The following is a 23269-nucleotide window of genomic DNA, read 5'->3' as shown; positions in this document are numbered from 1 at the left end:
ATGCCCAAACGTGAGGTGGATTTTCCCCAAAACACATATCCCTCAAAAAACAGGGGTTCAGATTCACTTTGTTTTCAGGTCCTTACAAAGTCATCATTTATTTTATTTTGAATTAAATACTACTTGGAAAAGACAAGTTAAAATATTTCAGTCAAGGCTAGTTTAGGATGCTGATAAAGGTCATCTGATAAAAAACAACAGGGAAAAATAAGGAGGGAGGAAGCAAAGAATTGATCACAAATCAAGTTATTTATTAATATAAATATGACTTCACAATTCCAAGTGCTGAATGTCATCATAAACAAAACCTTTAAAGAGCACTTTTAAAAATGACAGAAAGGTCATTAAAAACAAGGAAAATCTGAGGAACTGTCACAGCCAAGAGGAACCTAAGGAGACATGACTAAATGCAATGTGGTATCCTGGATGGGATCCTAGAACAGAAAAAAAAAGGACATTAGGTAAAAACTAATGCAATCTGAATACAAAAATGGACTTAGGTAATAAGAATAAATTGATTTGGGCTTATTAGCTGTGACAAATGTACCATGCTAATGTAAAACATTAACAACAGGGGAAACTAGGCATGGAGTATATAGGAACTATCTTCCCAATTTTTCAGATAATCAAAAACAGTTCTAAAAAAATAAAAGATTGTGGAAATCATGAATACACATACATTTGAAGAATGAACTAAGAAATAAGAACCAAAAAGGCATGATAAATTCAATTGAAAAGAAAAATCAATTACTAATTATTTTATATAATGTGATTTTAAATATGTGTATGCATATAAAATAATGTAAAAGTTCATTTAATTAAACTGGCTCAAAAGCTTTTAATATTTCCTCAATGATAAAATGTCTCACTTTACATTTAGTTGCCTTATGTTCAAGTATTATATGGTATTATGTTCAAGCATATGTGGTACATAATGTGTGGTACACAGAAACCAAAGGACACTGAGAAAGAAGGAAAACTAACATCTATTCTAGAACTTCGCTTTAGACACAGTCATCAAGCAACAACACCCACTCAACTGATACTTAGGAATTCAAGCACCTATCTCCTAGACACTATGCTAAGCATTTAGGATATACAAATAAAAAACAAGCACATGTTCCCCCGAATCTATTAAAAAAAAAAGAGAGAGAGAGAGAGAGAGAAAAACTCTTGCCTTCACAGAGCTTATATTTTAGCAAGGAAAGAAAGACAGTAAACAATAAACACAACAGGTGAACTCTGTATAGTATAAGGAAATACGTGCTATGGAAAGAGAAAAACTAGAGAAGGATAAGGGAGACGAGAGTAGTGACAGGCGGCAGAGGGAAGTTGGCAGGCTGCGATGTTAAATGGCAGGTGGTCGGGATAAACCCCATGAAGTAGTGACATTTGATCAAAACTTTGAATAAGATGACAGAGTTAGCCACAGATACAACATTATTTAGTACTATGTTTAGGTCTGTGTCCAAATAATTACTCTCACAGGAAATATCAAAGTACTTCTATTACTTTCTATTACACAACAATATTAGAGCACTCTGCATTTGAATTCAAATATTTCTACAGATGAACACATTCCTTCATACCTTTTTCATTTCATTTTCTAAATTTTCCTCCTCTTGACCTTCAGACAGCCTTCTTCTTAAGTCAGCTATTTCCCTCTCTGCGGATTCTCTATACTGTGCCCACTGTGCTCGCTCCTGCTCCAGCCTAAGGTGGAACTGGTGCTCATAGTCACGAACTGTTTCTACAAAACATCACCACATATTTCACATCTAAGCATTATGAAAAAAAAAAAAATAACCCGGCACACGAAAATTTTTAAAGTTATATAAAAAGCTTACGTCTAATTTCTGGAAAATGTTTAATTCACTAAAAAACAAAACAAACTAGTTGTAGTTCTTATGATATACAGAAATAAAGGCTTTAAATCATCACTTCTAATCTTCACAATAAACCTGTGTCATGTATTATTTTACGAATGAGAGAATCTTAGGAAAGGTTAACTAGTCTGGCCAATGTTTCACGCCCAGAATGAAGCAAAGCTAGAATTCACACTTAAGGCCAACTCCAAAATCTATGTTCTTAGACATATACTATGGTTCCCAAGGCAAATATAATATGTCGCCCCAATCCCACTACCTGGAAGTGTGAGAAAAGGGATATATTTCTGGAATCGTTTACTAAAACCCAAGATTGTAACTTGAGGCAAACTCTATAAGCTCTTTAAAAAATGGCTTTCTCTTTGATATAATCCTAAAATATGGCCAGGCTTAGTGGCTCACACACACCTGTAATTCTAGCACTGTGGGAGGCAGACAGGAGGATCACTTGAAGCCAGGATTTCAAAACCAGCCTGGCTGACATGGCAAAACCCCATTTCTACCAAAGAGAGAAAAATTGCCAGGTGCGGTGGCTCATGCCTGTAATCCCAGCACTTTGGGAGGCCAAGGCAGGTGGATCACCTGAGGTGAGGAGTTCGAGACCATTTTGGTCAATGAGGTGAAACCCCGTCTCTACTAAAATTACAAAAATTAGCCAGGCGTGGTGGTGGGCACCTGTAATCCCAGCTACTGGGGAGGCTGAGGCAGGAGGATCACTTGAACCTGGGAGGTAGAGGTTGCAGTGAGCCGAGATCGTGCTACTGCACTCCAGCCTGGGTGACAGAGTGAGACTCTGTCTCAAAAACAGAGAAGGGAAGGGAAAGTGAAAGGGAAAAGAAAAGATTATCTGGGTGTGATGGCATATGTCTGTGGTCCCAGCTACTTGGGAGGCAGAGGCACGACAACTGCCTGAACCCAGGAGGCGGAAGTTGCAGTGAGCCGAGATCGCGCCACTGCACTCAACCCTAAGTATCTCAAAAAATATATATATATATATATAAAAAAAAAAATGTGACAGACCCGTTGATTGCCCATTAATTTCCACTCCTTCGTCCTTACTGGTAAGACTCCAATTTTGTTTAGGAAGTCAGTGTGCGCAATTTTAAAACTACATTGTCCAGTTTCCCTTGTAGTTATGAGTGACCACACATTTGGTCAACAAAGTGAGGGAGATATGCTGGGTAGTTCTAGAAAACTTTTGCTTTTCTGATGCAGACTGAAGGAGAAGCAGCTATTTTTCAGCTAAGGCAAAGATTAAGTTGAAAACCATATGCTAAGGATGAAAGAACAGAAGGGCTGAAGGAGTCTGAGGCATTGTTGACATCATGGAACCAACGCAACCAGGCCTGGGGTATCTACCTTTGGATTTCGTGTTCTGGGAGAAAAACGAACTCCTATTTTGGTAAATCACCATAGTCAGGTTTGTTACATGAAGCCTAGAGTAATCTCTAGGTCATAACTACATACTCAGAAATAGGGCTAGCTTCACCTGCCTTTTTATAAAGAGCACTAAGGCAAAAAGTGACACACAATTGCAAACACGGTGGAAAAAGTCATCACTATTTCACATTTAGAATATTAACTAATCCAGGCCGGGTGCGGTGGCTCACACCTGTAATCCCAGCACTTTGGGAGGCCAAGGCAGGCAGATCACGAGGTCAGGAGATCAAGACCATCCTGGCTAACATGGTGAAACCCCGTCCCTACTAAAAATACAAAAAATTAGCCAGGCGTGGTGGCATGTGCCTGTAGTCCCAGTTACTTGGGAGACTGAGGCTGGAGAATTGCTTGAACCAGGAAGGCAGAGGTTGCAGTGAGCCGAGATCATGCCACTGCACTGTAGACTGGGCGACAGAGTAAGACTCCGTCTCAAAAAATAAAAAATAAAACAGAATATTAACTAATTCCAGGAACTCAAGGATTCAGTGACAACTTACTTTGTTTCATCATCATCTTCTCAGAAATTTGGGAAGTAATGAAGCACTAGTGCCAAAAGGAGTCTGAGACTAAACTATGTCTCTTCTTTTAGATGAAAGGTGGCAGCCCATGAAGCCTACCCTAGCCTAGGCCATTCTACCCAACACAGTGCAGTGAAGAGTTCATATACAAAGTTTCTTTAAAAATCTAAGCCAGGCCGGGTGCGGTGGCTCACACCTGTAATCCCAGGACTTCGGGAGGCCGAGGCAGGTGGATCACCTGAGGTCAGGAGTTCAAGACCAGCCGGACCAACATGGAGAAACCCCATCTCTACTAAAAATACAAAATTAGCCAGGCGTGGTGGCACATGCTTGTAATCTCAGCTATTCGGGAGGCTGACGCAGGAGAATCGCTTCAGCCCGGGAGGCGGAGGTTGCAGTGAGTAGAGTGAACTGAGACTGCACCGCTGCACCCCAGGCTGGGCAACAGAGCGAGATTCCATCTCAAAAAAAAAAAAATTCTAAACCATATGGCCAAACTACACTGGAAGGGCAATAATTAGCTAAAGCTCATCAATGTAAACAGTTACTTTACCCTTTGCATGGCAGCTCTCTCTACTCCAGCACATTGCCTGTGCCCATACAGCTTTATTCTTTGACATTACTAGCCTGCCTCCTAGAAGAAATCGACTTTTAAGCCTTACAAAGTACAGTCCTCATTTAATGCATTATCTCTATAACATTCCTATTGTAACTCTCCATTATTAAGTTAGATAGGATTGATATACCCATTTATGTTATCAGTGACTTCTCTTTTATCTGAAAGTATCATCTTGATGATGACAGTACATAAAACCACAAATGAAACTCTGGATATATTTTAAGATTCTCTGAAAATATTCTCAATCATCAGAATCGGGTATCTTAGAAAATCAAAAAATTGATCTCTGTGTTTGTCTTTACCTTTCATAACAGCCTGAAGTGAAGCAACTTCTTCTCTCCACTGTCTTTTCACTTCATCTATAGCTTCTTGCTTGGTGTTCTCAGAGACTGTGGCAATCGCCTTAATATTCTCCATCTCTGCTTGAGCTTCCCACAGCTGGGTTCGAAGGTGTCCCAAATCATCTTGTGCAGCTTGTAATACTGCATTTTGCCTCTTCAGATCCTCTGGAGAGAAAAGTAAAAGACAGTCCATTAATGTTCACTTTCATCAGACTGGCATTCCGATAAAGAAATAAGGTATTAAATTTAAAAATATAAACATACAAAATGATACCCTTTTAATAGAGATGAGACTTAAGGTATGCTGGGTATCACAAACCAATTGCTACTATCTATCTAATGATCCAGTGGTTACGGTTATGGTTTTAAAGCTCAATTTACACATTCCCACCTGCTGACTAAATGAACTTGGTCATGTTATTTAATCTCTCTGGCCTAAGTTTCCACATCTGCAAAATGGAAGTTAAAAATAGCCACCTCACAAGGTTGTTGTAATGATAATTTATTGGAAATGCTAATTAGTAACAGTACCTTCTACAAACATTCAAAAGATGTTTAATAAAAGAGAAAAGAAAGCCAGAGCACATGGCAGTGACTAGACCTATGTTCTTTAAAGTTAGCATTAATTTCTCAGCTCCTTCTTACCATCTTTTAAATACTAAGTTGATGTAATGTGCCTCCTACATGGTTTAAGCCCAGGCAGAACATATGTTTGGCCAAACTGACTTCAAAAAAAAGATGAACTTACCAATAGTATATGGGGATGTGTGATTGTTTTCCCATACCCTTAACAACAGTCACTATTTTCCCTCTTTTAAAAATTCTTGTAAATATCATGGGTAGCAAATGGTCATTTTAATCTACATTTCCCCTGTTAATAAGGAGTTTGAGCATCTTTTCATATATTTACTACTGACTCATTTCCTGTTTGGTGATATTCTTTACATTTGCTTCTAATGAATGATCTTCCTTCTGATCTGTAAGAGCATTTTATATATTCTGGATATTAAATCTGTCTTCTCTTACAAAACTTTTCCCAGTCAGCTGCTGTCTTTCTTAAAAAAAAAAAAAAAAAAAGTTAAGAGACAGGGTCTCAATTGTCGCCCAGGCTGGAGTGCAGTGACGCAATCATAGACCACTATAACCTCAAATTCCTGGGCTCAAGCGATCCTCCCACCTCAGCCTCCTGAGTAGCTAGGACTGCAGGCCTGCACCATCATGCCCAGCTAATTTTCGAAATTTCTTGTAGAGGCAGTTTCACTATGCTGCCCAGGCTGGTCTTGGCCTCCTGGGCTGAAATGATCCTCTCGCCTCAGCCTCCCAAAGCACTGGGATTATAGGTGTGAGACACCGCGCCCGGCCTTACCTTATGTCTTTTAGCATCTCAACTTGTAAGGTATTTATGAAAAAAAAATTGTTCATCTTTGTAAAATTATCAATTTCCTCTCCAAAGCACAATAACTAAGTCAAACTGACCAAGAAAATAAACTGATTTAAGATCTAACTCTACCACTAACCAGCTGATGACTTTAAGGAAATCACAAGACTCGGAAGTCTCGGTTGCCTCATGAAGACAGTGGCAATACTTTCTTGCATAAATTTCTAACTACTTATAAAAATCCAATAGTAAAATAAAAGAACTTTTAAACGTTGTGAAACATTCATTGTTATCAAACAATCACAGGAGTTAATGATTTGGTAGTCCAAGTTACAGAGGGAAATACCTAGTCATGCTAAGTTGTTCTGAAATCTTGACTCTCTCAACATCAGTTTCCATCGCTCTTAAAATACTCTGAATCTCTAGCCAAAGACAGTTTTAAGAACATTAATTACAAAAAGGAACTGTGTAAAGTCGCTTAAAGACGGACACCTAGGAAGTCGTGGTAGGCATGCAACTAGGACTAACCCAGAAAGTTACAAACACGTGAAACCACAAAGGAAAAGTTTATGTGTGTCAACTCTATATTCTGAGTGTCAAACTGTTTCATAAAAAGTGAAAAAAAAGAAAAAGCATTATTTCTGGGGTATTTTATTCATTTTTGGGTACTACAATTTTTTCGAGGCTCAAGTTTACATACTTAACAGGTCCTCGTGCTAATTACCTCTGGTACTTTTGATTTGTTGGAGATTACCCAGAGGTATTCACTACCAAGCTGTCATTATGAAAAGAAAAACTGTAAACAAATACCAGACCTAAATATCCATTTTTGGCACTTAAAAGTCAAATAGAGAGCCTGGAGGAAAACTTGGTCAACACTAACTTTAGTTATTATATATGAATATATATTGTATGCGAATGTTATATTTATATATATAATAAAAAAAACAGGAGACAGAAGTTTAAAATAAAGTTAGAAAATCTTAATTTTTTGTAGTAAAGCATTTCAAACACGTTTGTCAATAGTAGGAGTTCCAACATTCGTTTATTGCTTTTACTGCTGTATATGTAATTATAAAAATTTTCAAGCATATTCAGAAGTTGAGGATATACTACAACAATCCTTCATACAACTTTCACCAAGACTCAACAGGAATCAAGATTTGCCAGACTTATTTATTTTTTGAGACAGAGTCTCGCTCTTGTTGCCCAGGCTAGAGTGCAGTGGCACAATCTTGGTTCACTGCAACCTCTGCCTTCTGGGTTCAACAGATTCTCCTGCTTCAACCTCCCGAGTAGCTGGGATTACAGGCACGTGCCACCACGCCCGGCTAATTTTTGTATTTTTAGTAGAGACGGAGTTTCGCCTTGTTGGCCAGGCTGGTCTTGAACTCCTGACCTCAGGTGATCCACCCGCCTCAGCTTCCCAAAGTGCTAGGATTACAGGCGTGCGCCACCACACCCAGCCTGCCATGCTTATTTAAACTATCCTTTTTCTTTCCTGTAGTATTTTAAAGCCCCAGAAATATTACATTATCTAATGTATTGTATAGATGCCTCTCTAAAAATATGGAGAGTTTCTTATATAAACAAAGTGCCACTGTCACACAAAACAAAATTAACGACTGCCTGATAACTAATACCAAACCTCTGGTAAAACTTCTCCAATTGAACAAAAAAGAAGGTACTTTCTGTAGATATTTGTTTTAAGATCAAAACAAGATTCAAGTACTTCATTTGGTTTTATATATATATATATATATATATATTTTTTTTTTGAGACAAAGTCTCACTCTGTCATGAGCTGGGTGCAGTGGGGCGCAACCTCTGCCATCGGGTTCAGCTGATTCTCCTGCCTCAGCCTCCCGGTAGCTGGGATGGGCACCTGCCACCACACCTGGCTAATTTTTTGTAGTTTTAGTAGGAGACGAGTTTCACCATCTTGACCAGGCTGGTCTTGAACTCCTGACCTCGTGTTCCACCTGCCTCAGTTCCAAAGTGCTGGGATTACAGGCATGAGTCACTCTTGACCATTTTTTTTAAAGACAGCTTCTCACTTTCCTCAGCCCAGGCTGGGTGCAGTGATGCAACCTCGACTCACTGCAATCTGCCCTCCCAGGCTGAGTGATCCTCCTCAGCTTCCATTGCTTCAGGACTATAGGCGTAATGCCAGCCACCTACTTTGATTTTTGTATTTTTTTGTGGGGTTTGTCATGCTGCTTTGAGCTGATCTCCAACTCCTAGGCTCAAGTGATGTGCCCTTACAGGCATGCGTCACTAGGCCTGGCCTATACTAATGCTATAAAGCATTATAAACTACTTGAAGAACAGAAACAATACAAAAAGTTCTGTAATGGGCACCTATTACCTATCACCTAGACCCATCATTTTTAATATTTTGCTACATCTCCTTCCATTTCTTTTTAACTTCAGGAAACAAAACATCACAAAGACACTACCTTCCCCTGAGGTAACAACCGTCGGGAATTTGGGTTTATCATTACAGTGCATATATGTTACACCTTTACTTATGCTGCAGGTTTTAAAACCTTAATGTTCTTTTGCGGTTACTTCTTAGCCCTCAACATTGTTGACTGTTGATAACTACTTCATTCATTAATTAGAATATCACAGTCTCAATATATCACATATTATGTTGACAGGTATTCAGGTGTGAAACTGAAACCTGCTTTATCTGTACAGATGTTCTCCTTGTCCTATGCCCATTGTCCCAGTCTTTTCCCATCCTGACAATGCCATCTTTGTCATATTTCAAATTTCCACATTTGTGAGGGTTCGATTTGGGGAACTCTGTTCTATAAAAGTTGTCTATTTTCATGCCAATACTTTGTATACTGTCTAAATTAACATAGCTTTATACTGTTTTGTCTACTTTTGTCTATTTTTAAATGTTTATATAAGAAAAAGTTTAACAAAAAGGCCATGATCATTTTGAATAAGTGGGGAGACTTACCCTACCAGGTATCAAAAATTATTATAAACTTCATGTATGCACCAGCCAGCTCTAGTAACCATACACTCATGGCAAATCACCCCCAAACCATCCATATGCACTCCATATATATTATGAGACAAATCTCAGACACACAGTCATATGCAAAATAATCACGTTTTAGTCAACAACAAAAAATATACATGACAGTGGTTACATGGATTATAGGGGCTGAAAAATTCTTATTGCCTAGTGACATCTAGCCATGGCAACATCATAGTGTCACACATCTTGTCTATGTTTAGCTATGTTGCTTTTTGGGTTTGTTTTTTGGGGTTTTTTTTTTTTTGAGACAGAATCTCACTCTGTCGGCCAGGCTAGAGTGCAGTGCACGATCTCAGCTCACTGCAACCTCCGACTCCCAACTTCAAGCGATTCTCCTGCCTCAGTCTCCCAAGTAGCTGGGATTACAGGCATGTGCCACCACACCCGGCTAATTTTTATATTTTTGGTAAAGATGAAATGTCGCCATGTTGGCCAGGCTGGTCTCGAACTCCTGAGCTCAGGTGATCCACCCACCTCGGCCTCCCAAGGTACGGAGATTACAGGCATGAGTCACCATGCCCGGCCTGTTTAGCTATGTTTAATACAAAAATATCACTGTTATAACTGCCTACAGTATTCAGTAATGTGCCGTACAGCTTTTCAGTTTAGTAGCAATAGGCTATACCATGTAGCCTACATGTGTAGTAGGCTGTACCATCTAGGTGTTTGTCAGTACACTCCATCAGGTTCGCACAAGGACAAAATCACCAAATGATGCATTTCTGAGAATGTATCGCCATCACTAAGCAATACATAACTGTATTTTCTTATTTTTTTCAATAAACTTTTTAGCAGTTTCAGGTTCTCAGCAAAACTGAGCAGAAAATAGAGGTTTCCCATATGCCCCACAGCCCTGTACATCCACACTCCTCTACAACAGGCACCCTGTACCACAGTGGCACATTTGATACAACTGATGAACCTACACTGGTACATTATCATCACCCACTTAGTTTACACTAGGGTTCACTCTTAATGTGGTACATTCTATGGGTTTTAACAAATGTATAACGACATGTTCCCACCACCATAGTATCACACAAAATAGTTTCACTGCTCTAAAAATTCTCTGTACTCTACGTATTCACCCCCTCTTCCTCCTACCCCTGGCAACCACTGATCTTTTTTTGTTTTGTTTCCATAGTTTTGCCTCTTCCAGAATGTCATATGCTTGGAATCATACAGTATATGGCCTTTTCAAATTGCCTTCTTTCACTTAGTAGTATGCATTAACTTTCCTCCACGTCTGTTCATGACTTAATAGCTCATTTCTTTTGAGCATGGAATAATATTCCACTGTCTCAATATACCAGTTTATTCATCCATTAACCTACTGAAGGACATCTTCCATGCTTCCAAGTTGTGACAATTATGAATAAAGCTGTTATAAATATATTTGTGCAAGTTTTGGGGACAAAGGCTTCTCAAGTCATTTAATTACATACCAAGGAGCATGACTGCTGAATCAAAAGGCAAGAGTATGCCTAGTTTTGTAAGAAACCACTAAACTATATCCCAAAGTGGCTACGTCATTTTGCATTCCCACCAGCAATGAATGTTGTTGTTGCTCCACATCCTCACCAGCATTTTTCGGTATTGGCAGTATTTTGGATTTAGGCCATTCTCATAGTCTAATAATCTTTTCATCTACTCACTTGACATCTGTATATATTCTTTAGTGAGGTGTTTGGGTCTTTTGCCCATGTGGTAATGGGGCTGTTCATTTTGTTACCATTGCATTTTATTTTTATTGATGCATAATAGAGGTACATAGTTCAAAGTACATGTGATAATACATTAATGTAACTTGTAAAAATCAAACTGGGTGTAGTTGGGGTATCTATTACCCTAAATATTTGTCGTTCTTTTTTCATCCCCATGGCACCAGGGGTTGTCTTTTCTTTACGCTAGAACCATTCAAATTATTCTAGCTATTTTGAAATCTAGAATAGATTACTGTACTTTTTTTTTTTTTTTTTTTTTTTGAGACGGAGCCTGTATCTGTCACCCAGATTGGAGTGCAGTGGTGCGATCTCGACTCACTGCAATCTCCGCCTCCTGGGTTCACTCCATTCTCCCGCCGAGTAGCTGGGACTACAGGCGCCTGCCACAACGCCTGGCTAATTTTTTGTGTTTTTGGTGGAGACGGGGTTTCACCGGGTTAGCCAGGATGGTCTCGATCTCCTAATCTCGTGATCCGCCCGCCTCGGCCTCCCAAAGTGCTGGGATTACAGGCGTGAGCCACTGCGCCCGGCCAGAATAGATTACTGTAAACAAGAGTCACCCTATTGATCTGTTTAACACTAGGTCTTATTTCTTCTATCAAACCATATATTCATACCCATTAAGCAACTTCTCTTCATCTCCCCCGAGCCCAGCTTTCCCTGACCTTCGTACCACCAGTCTAGTCTGTCTTCTCACGAGCGCCCACAAATGAGACCATGTGACACTTGTCTTTCGGTGCTTGGCTTCTTTCATTTGACATCATGACTTCCAGTTCCATCCATGTTGCTGCAAATCACAGGATTTCATGCTTTTTTTTTTTTTTAGACGGAGTTTTGCTCTTGTTGCCCAGGTTGGAGTGCAATGGTGTGACCTTGGCTCACTGCAACCTCTACCTCCCAGGTTCAAGCGATTCTCCTGCCTCAGTTTCCCAAGTAGCTGGGATTACAGGCACACACCACTACGCCTAATTTTTTTTTTGGGGGGGGGGTGTTGGTTTGTTTTTGCTTTTTCAGTAGAGACGGGGTTTCACCATGTTGCCCAGGCTGGTCTTGAACTCCTGAGCTCAGGTAATCCACCTGCCTCGGCCTCCCAAAGTGCTAGAATTACAGGCATGAGCCACCACGCCCAATGATTTCATTTCTTTTGGATATATATCCAATAGTGGAATTGCTGGATTATACAGCAACTCTTATTTTAGTCTTTTGAGGATCCTCCATACTATTCTCCACAGTGGCTATACTAATTTACATTCCCACCATCAGTGGATGAATATCTTTTTGATAAAAGCCATTTTGACTGCGGTGACAGGATATCCCATTGTAGTTTTGCTTTGCATTTCTCTAATGATTAGTGATGTTGAGCATCTCTTCACATACCTCTTGGCCATTTATGTCTTTTGAAAAATGCCTATTCAAATATCTTGCTTGTGTTTAAGTAAGATTTGCTTTTTGGTTACTGACTTCTTTATATATTGTAGTTATTAATCCCTTATGAGATGGGTAGTTTGCAAATATTTTCTCCCATTCTGTGGCTTGTCTCTTCACTTTGTTTCCTTTATTGGCAGAGGCTTCCTGGCCTGATGTAATCCCATTTGTCTATTTTTGCCTATGCTTTTGAGGTCTTACACACACACAAATCTCTGCTCAGACCAATGTCTATTTCCCCAATGTTTTCCTCTAGTGGTTTCATAGTTTCAGGTCTTAGATTTAAATCTTTAATCTATTTTGACTGTTGTGTATATGGAGAGAGATGGGGCCTAATTTCATTCTTCTGCAAATGGTTATCCAGTCATCCTACCACCATTTATTAAAGAGACTCTCCTTTTCTCACTGAATGTTCTTGGTGACTTTGTTGTAGATGAGTTGACTGCAAATGCATGGATTTGTTTCTGGGTACTCTATTCTGTTCCATTAGTCTATGCGTCAGTTTTTATGCCAGTGCCATGCTGACTGGGTTACTATAGCTTTGTAGTACATTTTGATGTTATATAGTGTTGATGCCTACAGCTTTGTTATTTTTGCTAAGTATAGCCTTGGTTATTCAGGGTCTTTCCTGGTTCCATACAAATTTTAAGATTTCTTTTACTGTTTCTGTGAAAAATGTCATTGGTATTTTGATAGGAATTTTATTTAATCTGTAAATTGCTTTGGGTAGTATTGTCATTTCAACAATATTAACTCTCCTAAATCCATGACCATGGAATATCTTTCCATTTGTGTGTGTCCTCTTAAATTTCTTTCATCAGTGTTTTACAGATCTTTCACTTCTTTGGTTAAATTCCTAGATATGTGTGTGTGTGTGTGTGTGTGTTGTAGCCACTGTAAATGGGGTTGCTTTGATTTTTCAGACTGTTCACTGTTGGTATATATTCATGCTAATGATGTTTGTGTATTTTGTGTTCTGCGACTTTACTAAATTTATCAGTCTAAACACTTTTTTGGTGGCGTCTTTAAGTTTTTCAAAGTATAAGATTGTGTCATCTGTGAACAAGACAAACTTAACTTCATGCTTTCCAATTTGGATGCCCTTTATTTCTCTTGCCTAACTGTTCTGGCTGCAATTTCCAATACTATGTTAAATAAAACTGGTTAAAGTGGGCATCCTTGTCTTGCTCCAGATCTTAGAGGAAAGGCCTTCAACTCTTCCCCATACAGTATGATGTTAGTTGTGGGTTTGTCATGTATGCCCTTTATTATTTTGAGGTGTGTTCCTTCTACACACAATTTGATGAGGGTTTGTATCATAAAGAGGTGTTGAATTTTACTGAATGCTTGTGCAGCATCTATTGAAATAACCATATGGTTTTTGTTGTTTTTTTGAGACAGAGTCTCACTCCGTCACCCAGGCTGGAGTGCAGTGGCATAATCTCAGCTCACTGCAACCTCCACCTCCCAGGTTCAAGCAATTCTCATGCCTCAACCTCCAGAGTAGCTGTGATTACAGGTGTACACCACCATGCCAGGTTAATTTTTTGAATTTTTGGTAAAGACGGAGTTTCACCATGTTGGCCAGGCTGGTCTCGAACTCCTGGCCTCAAGTGATCCACCCGCCTCGGCCTCCCAAAGTGTTGGGTTCACAGGCATGAGCCACTACACCTGGCCAACCATATGGCTTTTGTTCTTGGTTATGTTAATGTGATGTATCACATTTATTTAGTGTGTATACTGAACCATCCTTGCATCCTCAGGAGTAATCTACTTGATTGTGGTGAGAGACATGGTCATGCTCTGCTACCCACGCTGGAGTGCAGTGGCACAAATACGGCTCACTGTAGCCTCAACCTCTCAGGCTTGATCAAGCAACTCTCCTGCCTCAGCCTACTGTGTATCTGGGACCACATGCACATGCCAGCATGCCCAGCTAATTTCTACTTTGAGATAGGGTCTCACTCTCTCACCAAGGCTGGAGTGCAGTGGCACAATCACAGCTCACTGCAGCCTTGACTTCCTGGGCTTAAGTGATCCTCTCACCTCAGGCTCCCAAGTAGCTGGGACCACAGGCACATGCCACCACATCTTGTACTTTTTAGTAGAGATGGGGTCTCACTATGTTGCCCGGGCTGGTCTCGATCTCCTGGGCTCAAGCAATCCTTCCACCTTGGCCTCCCAAAGTGCTGGGATTACAGGTGTGAGCCACTGCACTCGGCCAGTTTTTTTTTTTTTGTAGAGCCAGGGTCTCACTTTGCTGCCCAGGCTGGTCTCAAACTCCTGGTCTCAAGTGATCCTCCCACCTCAACCTCCCAAAATACTGGGATTACAGGCATGAGCCACTGTACCCAGCCAAAGTGGGTTTCTTGTAGGCAGCATATAGTTGTGGCTTCTTTAACCATTCAGTCACTCAGGCTTTCAATTGGAGAACTGAATCCATATACATTCAGTGTTATCTATAAGAAAGGACTTAAACTACTGCCATTGTATTGCTTGTTTTCTGGTTGCTTTGTAACTCCTCTCTTCCTTTCTGTCTTTGGGGCTAAATGATTTTTTCTGGTAGTATGTCTTAATTCACTGCTTTTGATTTTTAGTGAATCTATTATAGGTTTTTGTTTTGTTTTTATCACAAGGCTTACAAAAAACATCTCGTAGATAACAAGTTACTTTAAAGAGAATACATCTTAAAAAATAGAAACAAAGAAAAAAGTGGGGAAAAAACCTCTACAACTTAGCTCCACTTTCCCCACATTCTGAATTTTAGTAGTCTCAACTTAAACATATCTACATTACCTATCTCTGAATAGGCTGCCATAGCTATTACTGTTCTTGGTAGATTTGTCTTTTGGGCTTTATACTAGAGTTACCAATTGTAGTATTAAGAGTCTAACTCTGTCCATGTCTGAGTCTGTCCATGTACTTAATTTTACCAGTGTGTTTTATACTTCTTTTTTTTGGTGTCTTAGCATTTTCAAAATTTCAAATGGAAGAACTCCCTTTAGCACTTCTTGTGGGATGGATCTAGTAGTTGTCAATTCTCTCAACTTTTGTCTGGGAAAGAATATATCTCTCCTTCATATCTGAAGGATAACTTTGTTGGATATATGATTCTTAGATGTTCAATTTTTTTTTTCTTTCAGCACAGCACACTGAAGATGTCATTCCAGTCCTTCCTTACCTTTATGGTTTGTACTAAGAAGTCTGTTGACAGACTAACTGAAGCTCCATTAGGGTTATTTGCTACTTTTCTCTTGCTACTTTTAGGATCCTCTCTTTGTCCTTGACCATTGAGAGTTGGTTCTTATATGCCTTGGGGTAGTTTTATTTGGGTCAAATTCCTTTGGTGCCCTCTGGCCTTCCTGCATGTGGATATTTATATCCTTCCCAAGTTTTGGAGAGTTTTCTGCTATTTCTTTGAATAAGCTTTCTACCTTTGCTCTTGCTCAACTCCCTCTTGAAGACCAACAATTCTTAACTTTGGTCTTTTGAAATACTTTCCTACATCCTGTAGGTCATCTTCATTGCTTTCATTCTTTTTTCTCCTCTTTGTTTTTTCAAACAGCCTGTCTTCAAGGTCACTGCTTCTTTCCTCTGCTTGATCCATTTTGCTACTGAAAGCCTCTAATGAATTTTCCAGTTGAGAAAATACATTTATCAGTTCTGAGACTTCTGTTTAATTTAATTATTTCAATATCCTTGTTAAATTTCTCTGGTAAGCTGGGCTTGGTGGCTCACACCCGTAATCCCAACACTTTGGGAGGCCAAGGCAGGCAGATTGAGGTCAGAAGTTCAAGACCAGCCTGGCCAACATGGTGAAACCCCATCTCTACTAAAAATACAAAAATCAGCCAGGTGTGGTAGGTGCCTGTAATTGCAGCTACTTGGGAGACTGAGGCAGGAAAATCGCTTGAACCTGGGAGGCAGAGGTTGCAGTGAGCCGAGATTGCGCCACTGCACTCCAGCCTGGGTGATGAAGTGAAACTCCGTCTGGGTCTCAAAAAGGAAAAAAATATGTGACAAATTTCTTTTTTTCTTTTTTTTGAGACGGAGTCCCGTTCTGTCACCAGGCTGGAGTGCCATGGCATGATCTCAGCTCACTGCAATCTCCGCCTCTGGGTTTGAGCGATTCCCCTGCCTCAGCCTCCCTAGTAGCTGGGATTACAGGTGCACACCACGCTTGGCTAATTTTTTGTATTTCAGTAGCGACAGGGTTCCACCATGTTGGCCAGGATGGTCTGGATCTTCTGACCTCGTGATCCACCCACCTCGGCCTCCCAAAGTGCTGGGATTACAGGCGTGAGCCACCGCTCCCAGCCTAAACTTTTTAATTGAAAAATAATAATTGTACATATGTGTTGGGTACAAAGTGGTATTCTGATACATCTATACATTGTGAAATGATCAAATCAGTACAATTAGCATATCTATCACCTCAAATATGGTAAGTTACACATTGATTTTTGAATGTTGAACCAGTCTTGAGTACCTACACAAATGCCACTTGGCTGCAGTGTGTAACTTTTATACATTGTTGGATTGGATTTGCTAAGATATTGTCAAGGAATCTTGCATATATGTGCATGACAGATATGAGTCTGTAGTTTTCTTTAAATGTCTTTGTATGGTTTTAAGACTAGGATTATGCAGACCTCACAGAATGAGTTAGGAAGTATTCCCTCTGTTTCTATCTTCTGAAAGATTATAGAGAATAGAGACTCGGAGAGATTGGTGTAACTCATGGTATAGTGTCTTCCTTAAATGGCAGATAGAACTCACCAGTGAACACAACTGGGCACAGTGCTTTCTTTTTTGAAAGGTTACTAATCATGAAGTTGTTCCATAATTTTCTTATATTATCCTTTTACTATTATGGGATCTAGAGTGCAGTCTCCTCTTTCATTTCTGATATTAGTAATTTCTCTTGTGTTAGTAATCTTTTTTTTACTTAGATTGGCTTACTGTACTTTTTTGTAACAACTTCATTGAGATATAATTCACATATTACTTTTCGTCCACCAGTAACCAATCAGTAATTTTGGTAGCATACTCCCATTGGGTATCCTCTAATTTAATTCTGACACTATTTACCTGGAAATAGCATCAGATCACACAAGCTGAAAATTCAGTCTAACAAGACTGAAGCCCACTTCTGATATCAATTGTAAGCTTCAAAATTATTTTACCTGTGTTTCTGACTGACCAGCTATAAATTGACGTTTCTACAACCATCTCCTTAGGTTTGATTAATTTGTCACTGGGCTCACAGAACTCAGGGAAACATTTAGTTGCATTTACCAGATTATTATAAGACTATTACAAAGGGTACAGAGAAAAAGGTGCACAGGACAAGGCATGTGGGAAGGGGCATGGAGCTTCTATGCCTTCTCTGGGGCACCACCCTCCAGGAACCTTCACATCTTCAGTTACCTGGAAGCTCTCCAAACCCTGTCCTTTTCAGTTATTAGAGGCTTTATTACATGGACATGATTAAATGGCCCCTAATGATCAACTTAACCTTTAGCTCCTCTCCTCTACCTGGAGGTTGGGAGGCAGGGTTGGAAGTTCCAACCTCTACTCCTGTGTTGGTCTTTCTGGTGACCATCCCCTATCCTGAAATTACCTAGGGGCTGCCAGCCATCAGTCAGCTCATTAACAAAGACACTTATCACTTTATATATTTATATATTTTTTATATACATATATATATATATATATATATATATTTTTTTTTTTTTTTAATGGAGTTTCACTCTTATTGCCCAGGCTGGAGTGCAATAGCATGATCTCAGCTCACCATAACCTCCGCCTCCCAGGTTCAAGCAATTCTCCTGCCTCAGCCTCCCGAATAGCTGGAATTACAGGAATGCGCCACCACGCCCAGCTAATTTTGTATTTTTAGTAGAGATGGGGTTTCTCCATGTTGGTCAGGCTGGTCTCAAACTCCTAACCTCAGGTGATCCGCCCACCTCAGCCTCCCAAAGTGCTAGGATAACAGGTGTGAGCCACCGCACCCGCCCCAAATATATATTTTACAGTATCACACATATAAAACAATTCATTTAAAGTATATAATTCAATGACTTTTTAGTATATTCAATCAGACTTGTACAACCATCACCACTATCAATTTTAGAACTTTTTCATCACTCCAGAAAAAACCTTGTGCTCTTTCATCTCCAACTCCTCACCCCACCAACCCTAGAAAACAAATATTCTACTTTCTATCTCTACAGACTGCCAATCTAGATATTTCATATAAACAGAATCATAAAATATGTGATGTTTTCTGACTGGCTTTGTTTACTTGGCATGTTTTTTCAAGGTTCACTCATGTTGTAGAACTGGTACTTCATTCCTTTTTATGGATAAGAAAAAACACATTTTGTTTATGTATTCATCAGTTGATGGACACTTAGGATATTCCTTTTTCACTATTATGAATAATGCTGCTACAAAAATCCATGTACAAGTTTATGTATGGAAACGTTTTCATTTTTTGCGTGTATATACCTAGGAGTGGAATTATTGAGTCAAATGGTAACTCTATGTTTAACTGTTTGAGGAAGTGATAGGCTGTTTTCCAAAGCTAACATATCATTTTACGCTCCTGCCAGTGGTGTATGAGAGTTCCAATTTCTCCACATCCTTGCCAACATTTGTTAATGTCAGACGTATTAATTATAGCCATCCTAGTGGGTACTAAGTGGCATATTGTAATTTTGATTTGTGTTTTCCTGAGGGCTAATGTCACTGATCACCTTACGACATACTTATCGGCCATTTGTGTTTCTCCTCTGGAGAAATGCCTATTCAGATTCACTGTCCATTTTTAGTTGGACTGTCTTTTTGCTATTGAGTTGTAATGTCTTTATGTAATCTAGACCCTTATCCAATATAATAATTGCAAGATTCTGCCCCATTCTGTGGGTTGTCTTTTCACTTTATGGTATCCTTGAAAACATGAATATTTTTAATTTTGATGAAGTTCAATTTATCTCATTTTTCTTTAGTTGCTTCTACTTTTAGTGTCATACCTAAGAAAACACTGCCTAATCCAAGGTCACAAAACCTTAACCCTATTTTTCCTCTAAGAGTTATAGTTTACCTTTTACATCTAGGTCCTTATACATTTTGAGTTAACTCTGGCAGATGGCAGGGGGTCCAACTTCATTCTTTCACATGTAGATATCCAAATGTCTCACCACAATTTGTTGAAGAGATTATTCTTTCCCCCAGTGAACGGTTTTGGCACCTTGTGGAAAAGCAACTGAGAATGTAATTCTATTCCATTGATCTATGTCTGTCCTTCGGATAGTGCCACCTTGTCTGGATTACTGTTGCCTTGCAATAAGTTTTGGAATCAAGATGTGTGAGTCTTCAAACATTTTTCTTTTTAAAGGTTGTTGTGACAATTCTAGATCCCTAGAATTTCCATATAAATTTTAGGATCAGTTGTCAATTCCTACAAGGAAGCCAACTGGGATATTAAAAGGCACTGCATTTAATCTGTACATCAATCTGAGGAGTGGTGCCACCATAACAATATTAAGACTTCTAATCCATGGACATGAGATGTCTATTTATTTAAATCTCCTTTTTGTGTGTGTGAGACAGGGTCTCACTCTGTCTCCCAGGCTGAAGTGCAGTGGCGCGATCTTAGCTCGATGCAACCTCCACCTCCCAGGTTCAAGCGATTCTCCCGCCTCAACCTCCCAAGTAGCTGGGAGTACAGGCGTGCACCACCACACCTGGCTAATTTTTGCATTTTTAGTAGAGACAGGGTTTCACCATGTTGGCCAGGTTGGTCTTGAACTCCTAGCCTCAGGTGATCCGCCCGCCTCAGCCTCCCAAAGTGCTGAGATTACAGCAGTGAGCCACTGCGCCCAGCCCAGATCTCCTTTAATTTCTTTTAATAGTGAAGTTTTCAGAGTACAAGTTTTGAGTTTATTTTGTTAAATGTATTCCTAAATATTCATTTTGATGCTATTGTAAATGGAACTGTTTCTTTAACGCCATTTTCATACATATAGCTGATTTTTGTATGGTGCTCTTATATCCTGAATCTTGCTGAACTCACTTATTAGTTTTAACTAGTTTTGTGGTGGATTCCCTTGGAGTCTGTACATGAAAGAGGATGCCATCAGAGAAAAGTAGTTTTATTTCTTCCTTTTCAATGTGGATTCCCTTCCTTTTTCTTTCTTTGGGTAAGTGCCCTAGATAGATCCTCACTTCCAATGTTGAACAGAAGTGGTCAGAGTGTACATAATTGTCCTGTTTCTGGCTTTAGGGGAAAAGCATTTGGTCTTTAAACATTAAGTGTGATGTTAGCTGTAAGTTTTTCGTAGAAGCCCATTTTCAGGATGACAAAGTTCCCTTCTATTCCTGTTTTAGTGTTTTTATCATGAAACAGTGTTGGGTTTTGTCAAATACTTTTTCTGTCTAGTAAGATGATCATGTGTCTTTGTTTCTTATCCTACTGATTTTCAGGTGTTGCACCAACCTTGAATTCCTGGGATGAATCCCACTTTTCATGCTGTGTGATTCTTTTTACCTGTAGCTTAATTTGATTTGCTGGTTCTTTGGTGAGAATTTGTGCATCTATATTCCCACGGAATACTGGGCTAAGTTTCTTGTGATGTCTTCCTTCGTTCTGAGGTCAAGATAACACTAGCCTCAAAGAATAAGTGGGGATGTGTCTCCTCCAAAAATTAGCCAGGCGTGGTGGCAGGTGCCCATAATTCCAGCTATTCAGAAAGTTAGGGCAGGAGAATCAACTGAACCCAGGAAGCAGAGGTTGCAGTCAGCCATCACAGCACCACAGCACTCCAGCCTGAGCGACAGAGCAAGACTCAATCTCAAAAGATAAAAATTTAAAAATATATATTTTTATCAATTTCTGTATTTTGTATTGTTTCTTACACTGTTTTTTTTTTTTTTTTTTTTTTTTCCCTTTGAGACAGAGTCTTGCTCTGTCACCAAGGCTGGAGTGCAGTGGCGTGATCTCAGCTCACTGCAACATCTATCTCTTGGATTCAGGCAATTCTCCTATGTCAGCCTCCCAAGTAGCTGGGATTACAGGTGCCTGCCACCACATCCAGCTAATTTTTGCATTTTAGTAGATGGGGTTTCACCACAATGGCCAAGCTGGTCTCAAACTCCTGACCTCGGGCAATCCACCCGCCTTGGACTCCCAAAGTGCTGGGATTATAGGTATGAGCCACAGCACCCGCCCTATCCTATTTCTTACATCCTATATATTTCCTCTATGTTTTCTTTTTGCGAATGTCTATCTCTACTAGCAGTTCTTTTTTTGTTGTTGGTTTTTTTTTTTTTTGAGACGGAGTCTCGCTCTGTCACCCAGGGTGGAGTGCAGTGGCACGATCTCGGCTCACTGCAACTTCCGCCTCCCGGGTTCAAGCAATCCTCCTGCCTCAGCCTCCCAAGTAGCTGGGACTATAGGCACACACTGCCACGCCCAGCTAATTTTTTGTATTTTAGTAGACACACGGCTTCACCATGTTGCCCAGGCTGTTCTCAAACTCATGAACTCAAGCAATCCGCCAGCCTCCACCTCCCAAAGTGCTAGGATTACAGGCGTGAGCCACCACAGCTGACCTACTAGCAGTACTTTTAGTGATTACATAGATGGCTAAGTGCTTAGTTTTTATATGCCTAAAATATCTATTTTGCCCTCACTCTTAAATAATTTAGCAGCATATAAAATTTTAGGTTGACAATTATTTTTTCTATGCACTTTGGAGATCTTATTTCATTGTCTTCTGGCATCTATGGTGCTTGCAAAGTATCTCTTGTAATTGTTTCTTTGCTCTGGTAGCTTTTCACATTTTCTTTTGATTCTTGATGTTCTATCATATAAAAGATGTACCATGGTATGAATTTACTATTTTTTGTTTTGTTTTGTTTTTTGTGATGAAGTCTCACTCTGTTGCCCAGGCTGGAGTGCAGTGGTACAATTTACGCTCACTGTAACCTCCGCCTCCTGGGTTCAAGCAATTCTCCTGCCTCAGCCTCCCAAGTAGCAGGGATTAGAGATGTGCATCACCATGTTTGGCTAGTTTTTTTGTATTTTTAGTAGAGATGGGGTTTCATCATGTTGGCCAGGCTGGTCTCGAACTCCTGACCTCAAGTAATCCACCCACCTCAGCCTCCCAAAGTGCTGGGATTACAGACATGAGCCACCACACCCGGCTTGAATTTACTATTATTTATCCTGTTTAGTAGTCAGTATTGACGTTAAGGACTCACATTTTTTATTAGTAAAAATCTAAGTTATCTGTTCCAATATTCTTTACTATCCCTTCCATTCTCTTCCCCTGGAACTCTTTTCAGATGTGTGTTGAAGGCTCTCAATTCATCCTCTATGTCTTTATGTTCTTTCATATTTCCTTCTTTGTCTCACTAGGAGGGAGAACTCCTCAGTACTGCTTTCTAATTTACTAAAATCTCTGTATCGTCTCTACTGATTAAATCTATTGGCAAACACTATTTTAATTTCTAATCATTTGTTTACAGTATTACTAATGGGTCTTGTTAATTTTATATACTGTTTTCATTTCCATATCTAAGTGCAAGTTTATGACACTGGAACCACAGATAGCTTCCTATATCTAGCTTTTCACTATTGAAATTCTGATTAGTTAGCATAACAGCTTTATATATAAATTACAACCATGTATAAAGACTTTCTGAACCCCAGTAGAAAACTTCAATGTCTTCTGGTGATTAGCTATAAGCTCTATTCCTACTATTTTTCGTCAGATTGAGAACTATATGGCCTTTTGTTCTGTTTCATGTAACCGTCTCTTACTCATTGGCAACACTACAAATTTCCAGAGCACAAAACAAACACTGCTGTA

The 23269-nt window shown here is 39.6% G+C and overlaps 1 protein-coding gene across 3 annotated transcripts in view; it reads right to left on the bottom strand.

Moving 5' to 3' along the window:
* The window catches only part of RABEP1 (rabaptin, RAB GTPase binding effector protein 1), a 115286-nt gene that overhangs the window by 50021 nt on the left and 41996 nt on the right, over window positions 1-23269 (bottom strand). For 2 of the 3 annotated variants that reach the window (XM_003912174.3, XM_003912175.4), the window contains 2 exons: window positions 4766-4969; window positions 1590-1750 (listed from right to left, as the gene is read on the bottom strand). In XM_003912174.3, the coding sequence (XP_003912223.1) occupies window positions 1590-1750; window positions 4766-4969 (365 nt within the window). Of the gene's footprint in view, window positions 1-230; window positions 435-1589; window positions 1751-4765; window positions 4970-23269 lie in introns of those variants that run through there. The other variant, XM_009189466.1, reaches the window with a different exon arrangement.

Source organism: Papio anubis, chromosome 17, assembly GCF_008728515.1.
Source record: "Papio anubis isolate 15944 chromosome 17, Panubis1.0, whole genome shotgun sequence".
NCBI classification, from domain to species: domain Eukaryota; kingdom Metazoa; phylum Chordata; class Mammalia; order Primates; family Cercopithecidae; genus Papio; species Papio anubis.
Note: the sequence above shows the minus strand (reverse complement) of the source record. Positions and strands in the feature narration are given on the sequence as shown.